The 11,438-nt window shown below is 38.2% G+C and overlaps 1 protein-coding gene across 1 annotated transcript in view; it reads right to left on the bottom strand.

Moving 5' to 3' along the window:
• Nucleotides 1-536: 536 nt before the first annotated feature.
• Nucleotides 537-11,438, bottom strand: part of LOC148276128 (QRFP-like peptide receptor) — a gene marked incomplete at its 3' end in the record, with an annotated part of 32,995 nt that continues 22,093 nt past the window's right edge. Inside the window, exon 4 of the mRNA XM_088234726.1 lies at nt 537-748. Within this exon, the coding sequence (XP_088090852.1) occupies nt 537-748 (212 nt within the window). The remainder of the gene's footprint in view (nt 749-11,438) is intronic.

The following is an 11,438-nucleotide window of genomic DNA, read 5'->3' as shown; positions in this document are numbered from 1 at the left end:
TAAAATCAAAGAAAAATCAAAAGGATTATTGAATTATTCAAATTTGTTTTTATAAATTAAGAAAACTAGAATTTATATCCATTTTTTTATTTGGATGCCTTTTTTAAATGTTTGGAAACTAACAACAATTGATTGATGCTGGTAGTAATTAATTCTACGAGATTAATTATGTACATTTTCCGAATTAAAATCAACATTGACATATTTTTGAAGTATCTATAGGAAATATGAAATAAAAAAAATATGAAATACTTTAATATTATCATTCACGCCAGTTTAAATTAAAGAAATGCCTAATCCGTAAATCTCAGAAGAAATAAAATCCGATTGTGTAATCTTGGTAATAAAATTATTGGAATGGATATTTTAAGATATTTGGGTCTTAAAACTTTGCATCTTCTTTTAAGATATTATTGCTAAGAACATAAATTATCATTTTTTATTCAGGAATAATAAGGAAAATGGAAAAATAAAATAAATTTACAATTTTGATTTAAATAACTTAAATACTAGCAAAAATAGTGATTTACTACTACCTTCCCTCCGAACACTAATTTTTCTTCCCTTAGAACTAAGATCCACAATAAGGGAGAGAAGATGGCCAAAGCTATCATCCACAGCATCAAGATGACCAGTAGGGCGGACTTCCTGTTGGGGAGCTTGTGGACCCACCTGGACTCCACGATAGCCAGGTATCTGTCGACTGACATGGCTGTGATGGTGAACACGCTGGACGATACCGCAACTCCTAGAATAGAGAGAAGATGGTCAGAGCTACCACTCACAGCATCACGACGACCAGTAGGGTGGGCTTCCTGTTAGAGAGCTTGCGAACTCACACAGCCCGCATGATGGCCAGGTATCTGTCTTCTGTCGTGATTCTGAATACATTGAACAGTACTGAAATGCCTAGAGAAATAAATAGGAGTCATATTTATAGGAGTCCTATTATCGTGTACATTTTGATTCACTCGAGCGCGTCCAGAAGAAATTTCTAAAATTTATTAATTTTAAACTTCATAAACCAGCTGCTTTATTTAATTAAAATCAATTGTTATCTTCAGCAAATCTTTTAAGACTTTCTGATACAAGAATCCTAACTGACCTAATATTACTTTATAAAGTGATCAATTCATTAATCGACAGTCCTGATTTGCTGGAGTTGGAATATTTCCGTTTACCTGGTCGACATACCCACCACAGATCTCTTTTTTGTTCTGCAAGTTCTGGGGACAACTATCATATGCACTCGCCTATCCCTAAGCTCCACAGATACGGCAATTAGTATGAAGACAAGGCTGATCTATTTGGTTCTGGACTTGATAGTTATAAAACGAGTCTGATTTCTTTTTTTCTCTTCCAATATTATTCTAAAACTTTTCCTTATATTTGAAAATATTTTTCCTTTTTTTGTTTTTTCATATTTATGTATTTATTTTGTTAATATTTTTGGTAGCTTATGTGTATTTACTTACTTGTTACCGTTGTTATAGTTATGCAATTTTATAATTTTTTGTTATGTATTTATTTATGTTTTTTTTTCCATATTCAATATATGTTGAAGACAATTTATGCCGTTTATGTAAAAATAAATAAATATTGACACGGCTCTTGCAAAATGTTGGAAAGGCAAGCCACTTGGCACAGTTGTTCCTTGGGGCAAATTGAGCTGATTTCGCCCAGTGTCTCTCGCCTACTGAGGGATTGCAGGGGAGGCAACAAACACTCCATCCGCCGCGCCTTAGTCTGAGCTTTAGAAATTGGTCAGTTTAGCTAAAATGTCAAGTTCGGTATCTTTTTCGTTTGAGTTAAAAACGAGAAATTTATATTTGAAAGCATTTTTTTCAACTTTTTATTGCAAAAAAATAGAAAAGAAATTTGAAAAAAAAAAGCATATATTTTAAACTGTACAATTTTTAATAAATATACAGACTTACCTATGTTTATGTTGCAGACCCGACGCCAACGGTTGGGTTTAATTGCGTACTGCGAACCAGTTTGTTTATAAAAGAATTCAACATGACATTGCCAAAAGCATCAAATTTAATACGAAACGGCATTTTATAAAATAAATAAAAAAATAAAAAAACGATAAAAAATATATGATTTCAGGATTATTTTATTTATTTATTTTTATTTGAGAAAAAAAACAACAGTTTTTACATATATTGTATACAGAAAATTAGAATACATATAACCAAAAATTGAGGGTACTACTTGCAAACCCGGCAAAATCCATCTTTCTTTATTTTGAGCAAATCGCAATAAACTGATACAATTCTTAACTTCAACTTTTTTTAAACTTCAATTTTTTATTATAATCAGTAAATATTTTACGCGTAAGCAGTGATGACATAAGCATGATTATGTCAAGAAACAGTAGTGAAATAATAAATTTAAATTATACATTCTTACTTTGCTACTAATACTCAAGTAGAGGTTGCCATGTTTGCAACAAACCCGACAATTTAAAAGTCTAGTTCTTACAAATAAAGCCGTATTTTAACTGACAATGTTAAAATTATTGTAAAAAAATGTGTTCTGAATACGTTTTAATTAATACCGCACTTTTTTTAGATTTTGCCGGGTTTGCAAGCAGTACCATCAATTGTGAAAACAGTAAATAAAAATTTTCCACAGTGGTGTAAGTTATTGATTAAGTACATTATCGGTATCAAAATAAAACCGTTTAACAATCGTTAGGCAATTAGAAGTTATAAATAAAATAAAAATACAAATACTTATTTACAGTTATAAAAATAAAGTAAATAGAAACAAAATAAATTTGAATTTAAAGAATAAGAAAAGAAAAAAGTGATATGAAAATAATGTAAAAGGTACAAAAATATAACAATGAAAATACGAGTACATACAAAATTACTGACATATAAAATTGCGGTACAACTATTACTGTATAACTACAGTTAAAAATAGCAAGAAAAACATAGTTTCATTGTCCTTTATTAAATAAACACAATTTTTATGTTAAAATTTTTACCTTTTATTTTATTTTTTTTGTGTGCAAACCAAGAAAAAGAATTAAGGCTAGCAATTCAGATCTCTATAAATATAGGCTGTCATTGTCTTCATGTAACTATTTGAATCCTTGTACATGCCTCACTCTATATGCCATTTTATCATAATAAACTGTTTCTTGTATGGTAAACATGTTTCTTTGATAAGTAGATAGTCTCCCTACACCACGAGGAACACAGAAAAATAAGTCTGTCTACTAAACGAAGTAAAAGAATTCATCCCCTTCGGTCTCATGGATCTTGAGTCATTTCTCGTTATCTTTCAATTTGTCTCCGATGAATCAATGTCTTGGATCGAAAAAGACCAATGTCGGATTTAGATTTTTTTTGCCAACATTTTGCAGAGGCTAGATGTCAATGTCGATGTCGAAACTTTTTATTTTAACATCACAAAAAAAACGCAAAACTACTCTCCCGTAATGTTGTGATTTACGACATTGGCCCTTTTAGACCCGAGCCACAGAAATAATGTAAGTAAAGAAGCTGGTCTGATTTTACTATGAGTTTTTTTTTGTTTTCTTGACAAATGCATCCATACTCCATAGAACAAAATCAGAATTCACATGTAGTAATAAGGCACTTAATTAGCTCACAAAATCTTTTAGTGGTGCGCCCGCAGTAAGTTTTACGATGCAAAGATGAATGATATTTTTTGATGATTCGTAATTGTCAGCTCATAAACGCAAATGCTTAAAGTCTATTATTAAAATAATTTTTAAACAGCCGTTCAGGTACCCCAGCGTCAAGTTGTTCGAGGAATTTGATATAAGTCAATTTTATATATCTAGAATAATTATGTTTGTGAAAGCAAATTATTTTACCAAATCCCAAAAGGAACAGACTCAAACTACCAGAAGTCAAACTAAAAGATGGGTCATGGGGTCTACCACAAATTCTGAATTCGGGCAAAAAAAAACTGGTTATTGGGCCCCAAAATATTCACTATGTTACCCGAACATTTTTAAAATATATTTTGGTATCCAAAAAAAGACTCGATTCATTTTCATTTTGTATTTTTTTACGTAAACATTATATTGTGTTACAAATTTTTTCAAAGAGAAAAATCTCTGCAAAAAAACTCCTGTTGCAGTTTGGCGGGAATTAAATGAATGTTCAAAAAAATGCGTATGTAAGAAAAAAATCGGCGTAAGTATAGCCTGTGAGCTCGCCAATACTTGACAGATGACAGTAAACATAACCATAGAAAAACATAGCAGTTGAGCTCTCAGAAGTAAAGCAACGTGAATGCAGCAATGCTTGAACTACATGTCAATAATATTCTAATAATAAAAAATATTATTTGGCCATACGGAACTTTAAAGCACACCTTGGTTTGATTACTAATAGTATTTTATCGGTTAAGTAGGTGTATTTAAAAAAAATTGTTGCGTACCTGAAAAAAGCACAAATAATTATGTTTTTGTAAATGATGTCAGTAGCGACACTCAGAGAGTGGCTTTGTGACGTTTTGACAAATTTTTTATAAGAAATTCATGGCGTAGCCGAAATACTGTTATAAAAACGACGATGTTTTTGTTGATTGACGTTAGCAGGCGCTACCCAGGGGCGACTTCATCACGTGATGAAATTATTAATTTAAATATTTTTGTTCATTTTACATAGCATAGCCGAGATAAGAAATTGCGTGGTGTTTCGAAATTTAACCGTGTAGGTAGCCGCCTAGTTACAATATTATTTTTGTATTTGTATAATTCCTGTTTTATAATGTTTATGTATTTATCGCTATAAGAATTAAACCAAAGATAGTTTTTACTTTTAATCGCTATCCGTTTTTAAAATTATGTTTGTAACACTCAATAATATTTATTTTTCAAATATTCAACGTTTTTTTTGCATTTTAATTAATATTGTTAATATAAAGCGTATTTTTATTTATTCGAATTTACTAGACTGTTTTTATTACAAAGAATAAAAATGCATATTTCTCTATGTATTTTTGTGTTATAAACAATCTATTAAAATAATACACATCAAATTTCCATTGTCTGTTGATTTGATTTGCAATCTTCTTTTTTTTTCGATGGTTAAAACTCTAGGAAATTCAAAGACAATAAAATTTTCACTGTCATATATTGGCGAGCTCACACGCTATATACATAGCCCAAAAAATCAGTTAAAAAAAAGAAAACGTATTGTTTTTTTGTAAATTTAAATGTCTCCATTTGCAAATAATAAAATTTTGAATGCATTATTGTAGAATGTTAATCCGTTAAATATGATTCATGCATTAAATAATAATACAACAAAAAAGTAATATTATTTTTTTTAATTGAGAAAAATTGAGCAACGGTAAAAACTTTCATTTGGTAAATTGTTTTTGTCAAATACGTTTATTTATTCATAACATATTAAAGCGAATGAATACAAGATCACAGTTTTCAGAGACACAACCAGCAACCTGCCTCGACTCACAGGAAAATCCTTGTCAAGTCGGGATATTATTAAAGGATACTGATTATTGACACCTAAAATTAAGTACACTCGATCAGATAAAAGGGAAGCCAAAATAATTTTCTTACCTACTTGAATTGAGATTACGTCATCATTTCGTATTACGGAACATTATTAGCAAAAGCATAAATCATGCTTGGTTTGATATTGTAATAAATTGAAATATGCTATGACCACTTCATAAATTAATTATGTCACTTGTAATATTCACATGGCTGCGGCTGTTTGAATATTAGCGGTAATATAGAAATTTTATCACCACGAAAATTAAGTGATCCCCAATTTTTATCTTCCTCATAGAACTGTGACCATTTTGTCCTATTATTCCTTATTTTGCTTTATTAACATATAAATATTTTATGAAGAGGACACACAAAGCTTTTTAGATAACAATGCACCGATAAGGATATCAGTTAATTATTTGTGCGTGAGATTAATATTATATTTTACTTTATGTATTTTACTATAAGAATATGTGTTAGTTTTATTAGGTACGAGCTGAACCCGGCAATGCTTTGCTATTGCTAGATTTGAGTTATTGCTAAATAGATTAAATGAACATAATCAAATGTTTGATATCAACTATTGTATTTAGTCCAAATTAGATATGTACGTACACATTATAATTTTTGTGTTTCGGTTTAGATAGATTGTTTTTTTTTTACGTTTATCCGAACGGTTTTTATTTAAGATTTTTTAGTTAATTTTTGTAGGAATACTTGAATATATTTAATCTTTAAAGGAAACGCGGTCCGACTTTTCCTCATACAAACGTATTCACGTATTTTCTCTCTGAATCATGGCACTAGAGAAATGTTTTTTTTAGAATAACAACAACAATAACAAACTATCAAGCCACTTTACCGTAACTGTAGGCAGAGAGGATCGAACGCCATATCACTCTATCTTTGCATTCAGATCTCGCTTCATCTACATTCATAGATCTTCTCATGCACGCGCGCCGATTATTCCGACTTTTGACATATCCATCAAGTATTTGTTGGATTTGGTCATGTCATGTTTTTTTCGGTCTTCCCTATTTTTGCATCTATGAAAATTCACATTGTAAATACTTTTAGCCGTTCTTTCGTTGTCCATTCGCTCTACACGTCCAAACCAGCGCAGAGCTCTTTTTTACTGTAGATATTAACATGCGGGTCCCTAAATTGTTTCATTAAAAAAAAGGTTATTATGGGTACCATAATCATTTAAACCCATAAAAAAGCACAGTTTTATCTGTTGTCTTCGGGCGCACGGTATATAACTGTAACTATTTTTGGAAAACGCAAAACATTCCGACACAGAAAATTTTATTCTGATACTCTGTATAAAAAAAATAACGAAATCGGTTCAGTTTTGAGGTGCGGAAAACGGTAGAGCGAAACGTCGATTTTGTCAATTTTAACAAAAGGTCTGACAGTGACAGGAAAATAATGTTCGGATACCTTTTTATCGAAATTCTCTGTCCTCATAACTTATGTAAACAGAAACACAAAAATAATAATGCATACGTACCTATCTAGTTTCAACTAAATACAATAACTGATATCAAACTTTCGATTGTGTTCATTTAATATATTTAGCAAGAACTCAAACTCAGCTCGTGAGCTATAAACCTTCTCGTGGCAAAGACGTACATTTATCTGAAAACCGCAAGTAAATCCGTCCGGTAGTTATCCAGTCCATCAAGGACAACTATTCGAACATTGCCTTTTATATATATAGATTAGACAATATCATGAAAAAACATACAAAATTAATTTGATAGTTCTTCTCACGTGATTTAAACAGAGATACTCCAGAAACATATTTGATAGTGGATGAGAGATGATTCTACAGTCAAGCCGCATGACACTTTTGAACACTGGTGACGTTTTCCACAGAGGGATGAATACAAACTCTGTTGGCTTATGTATCAATCACTGCACAACTCTGCTCCGGAATATCTAAGGGAACTTTGCATTCCAGATGAACTAGCTGGCAGGCGTCTTACGCTTAGATCAGCTACGTCTACGGCGAGAGGAATAGTTATTATCCCCCTACGCAAACAGCGCACTAAATTTAGTAAACGCGCATTTGCGGTCGCAGGCCCATTGGCATGGAATGCTCTCCCAGCAGAGGTGCGAGGCTGTGAAAGTGAATTGATGTTTCGGAAAAAACTTAGAACCCACTTGTTCTCTAAATCATTTGAATAAATCCGTAGCATTTGACAAGAAAATAAATTGTTTTAATTAAATTACAAATTTAAAAGCTTCAATGAAATTTATTTATCCATAGAATAACTATGTAAAGCGCCCTTGAGGTGTTATTTACAAAATAAATTATATTATACAAATTTACAACGAAGAAAAAATAAATGAATTGGAGATACCAAAATAATATCAACACTCTTCAATTCCACACAAGCCATGGTCAAAATAGTTTTGTTTTAAAAGGAATGAAAAAATAAAATAATATCTCCCCATTGAACTAAAAACTCTTACAACTAATATATCAGTAATTTCTTTTTGAAACCAAGTAAAAACAGCGTTCTTTTTTATTTAGTGTACTGTACAAGTAACAGTTTGGACTGTATTCCACAATCCTGTAGCAAGGGGTAGGTGTTGGCCGTGTCTCGCTGCCGTCGTCGCTCTCGGGGTCGTAAATCCCGAAAGTTATGAAGTCTCGAAATTCCTCTCAAGTCCGGTGTCACTGCGTAGGTCGGTGGAAGATACTGGTTCGTAGTCCTGGGGTGAAGCGATGGTCAAGTCCAAGGTGTAGATCCAGTAGTAGAGCGGGAGGTCGGGCGGGGTGACGAAATGAAACGATCAGACTAACTTGATGTCTCGAGGCGAACTCAATATTTATTGTTGTAAATGTACACATTATATAGGGCGTGTTGCGGGCTCCCGCTACCTGCGTCCGAACCGGCGTTAGGCCAATACGGGAGTGGGGGGGGAAATACCGCTCCCACTATACCCGGCCGGCGCGCCTCCCCCAAAGTGCATATAGGGAGGTGCCGGCGCTCGGCCCGGTCACTTCGCTGGGAGCCGCCGCACGCGCCACATCAATTACAAAATGTCTTTTTTAAGGCAGTCCTTAGTCTTTATACAAATACAAATATGCATGTTAGGGCAATAACGCGTCAAACGTCTAGATTCAGGCCCTTTTTAGGGCCTGTAACACAAATTCCTGCTCTATAGTACCCCGGTATCGCTAAAGTCAGACCCGAAAGTGGAATATTCATCCTTTATTGTGGGTCCAACATTTAGCCTACAGATACCGGGGGCCCTAACTATATTATTGCATTTCATTTACACATTTAACCGTCCGTTACACTCCCCCCGATGCCACGCTGTTCGGCTGCGGGGGCATCTTCTTCTCTGGACGGTCCTCTAGTAGTAGTGGGATGAGCCGGATCGCTGGTCGGGCATATTCTCCGGCCGCCGTCTGAACTCGTGCGGTCCGCACCTGTCCATCGGCAGCCAGTCGTGTCTCCATGATCCTCCCTCTTGTCCACTGGTTGCGGGGTGATGACGGGTCGGCGATCACTACAAGATCGCCGACTTTCAATGGCTCCGATCTATCGAGCCACTTTTTCCTCTGTGCTAGTGTAGGCAGAAACTCGCCCAGCCAGCGTCGCCAAAATTTGTCGGCTAGTTGCTGAGCTATCCGCCACTGCTTTCTCAGGCAGATATTCTCCGTTTCTTTGGGGTAGAAGGCGAGATGTGTGCGTGCCCCGGCCGAACCAATTAGGAAGTGGTTCGGAGTCAATGGGGTTTCATCTGCGGGGTCCACCGCCACATGGCTAAGGGGACGGCTGTTTACCGAGAATTCGGCCTCGGCGAACGCCGTCAACAGGGTCTCCTCTCGTGGAGATTGTTCTTTGAGGATAGCGACTAGGGAGGTTTTAACTGATCTCACTAGTCGCTCCCACGCGCCACCCATATGCGGTGAGGATGGCGGTATATACTTCCATTCTACGCCTTTATTTGCTAGTTCTATTTGAAATGCGGCGTCATTATGGAGATCGGCAATTGATTCTCGCATTTCTCTGTCGGCGCCGTGGAAATTTGTTCCGTTATCGGAATGGATCACCCTCGGTTGGCCCCTTCTAGCGGTCATCCGTCTGATGGCTTGGATGGCCGCGTCACTTGTCAGGGATGATGCCAACTCAAGGTGTATGGCTCTGGTCGTCATACAGGTGAATAAGACACCGTATCGCTTCTCCCGGCGTCGCCCTATCGTAACATATAGGGGGCCAAAGTAGTCCAACCCACAGTGGGTGAATGGTCGTTGGTAGCTGGCCACTCGCGCCTCCGGTATCTGGCCCATTTGCGGTGTGCCGGCTCGTCCTCGCCGAACTCGGCAGATGGCGCATCTGTGACTTATATTTCTCAGCGTCCCTCGTAACTTGAGCACGTAGAAGTTACGTCTCACGTCACATAACACTCTCTCCGTCCCCGGATGCCCGGCTCGTCTGTGGTACTCCTCCAAGAGCAGGCGGGTATATCTATGGGCGCCATCCAATATTATAGGCGCCCTCAGTCCTTCTGATGTATCTGTGTTCCTCAAGCGTGTTCCCATTCGCACGGCACCCTTGTCGTCTATGTGCGGCGTCAGCCCGTATAGGCGGCTCCGCGTAGGGAGTCGCTCCCCCCGTCTCAGTGTAGGTATATCACCGCCGAAAGCGTCCGCTTGCGACTGACGGACCCAATGGAGCTCAGCATTTTCTAGCTCCCCGGCCGTCAGTTCGCCAACTTCGCGGGCGCCGTCTCTTCGGCGGCTTTTTCTCACGAAGCGCAGTACCCACGCCGTTGTCCTTATCAAGCGATTCCACGACGAGAATCGCTGTGGCGCGGGTAGCGCCTCGCTGGTGGTTATCACCAGTACCACTCGCTCTGCTTTCTTCTCCAGCATCGCATCGTCCGGAGTGGGCGTCATCTTCTTTTCTCGAGGCCATGATTCTTCTCCTTGCCGGAGGTAGTCTGGCCCCTGGAACCATACTCCTTCGAGGGACAGGTCAAGCGGGCGGCCATCTCTCGTACCGATGTCGGCGGGGTTGAGTTTTGTCGGCACCCACTTCCAGTCCGCGGCGTCGGTGAGTTCGTCTATCTCACCTAGCCGATTGGCCACGAACGTTGAGTAGGCGCGCGGCTCCGACCGGATCCAGCACAGGACCGTTGTGGAGTCAGTCCAGTACACCACCTTTTCTATGGCGCACTGGGTTTCTCTCCTGATGGTGGCCGCCAGTCTGGCCGCCATGAGTGCGCCCTGTAGCTCAAGGCGCGGTATTGACATCACCTTTAACGGCGTCACTTTGCATTTACTGCTGATAAAGGTGGTCTTCTTGCCCTCGGTCGTGTTCTCCACGTAGTAAGCTACTGCGCAGATCGCCACTTCCGAGGCGTCGCTGAATAGATGTAGTTCTCGGCGGTTCCGCCGACTTACTATGGCGCATCTGGGGATGGCGCAATTTAATTTTTCTAACTGTGCGATCCAATTTTGCCATCTAGTCTTATGATCTTCTCTTATCGTTTCGTCCCATCCGGTTTGAGCCCTCCATACATCCTGTAGGAGCATCTTAGAGCGGATGACGAGACATCCCAGGAATCCGACCGGGTCAAAAACTCGCATCACTGCACTCAACAGCTCCCTTTTAGTGGGCCAACTGTCGCTACCCTGGCCGAGTGGGTCGTCGAATTGATAAATAAACTCATCTGTGGCAGGTCTCCAAGTCACTCCCAGGACTCGTCCTGTGAATTCATTTGTAGCGCCGGCCGTCTCGTGCGCTTCCGTTAGGTATATCGGCGTGGCCGGCGCGGCGCGCGCTTCAGGCGGCACCGAACTGAGCACTTCACTCTTGTTGCTAGCCCAGTTCGTCAGTGTAAACCCGCCTCGGCGTAGGACTTCGGATACCTCCCGGACCATTTTCTCAGCAGCGCCGGCATC

The sequence above is a fragment of the Micrasema longulum genome, unplaced genomic scaffold (assembly GCF_059751315.1).
Source record: "Micrasema longulum isolate JH-2025_06_02 unplaced genomic scaffold, ASM5975131v1 h1tg001270l, whole genome shotgun sequence".
In the NCBI taxonomy this organism is placed as follows: Eukaryota; Metazoa; Arthropoda; class Insecta; order Trichoptera; family Brachycentridae; genus Micrasema; species Micrasema longulum.
Note: the sequence above shows the minus strand (reverse complement) of the source record. Positions and strands in the feature narration are given on the sequence as shown.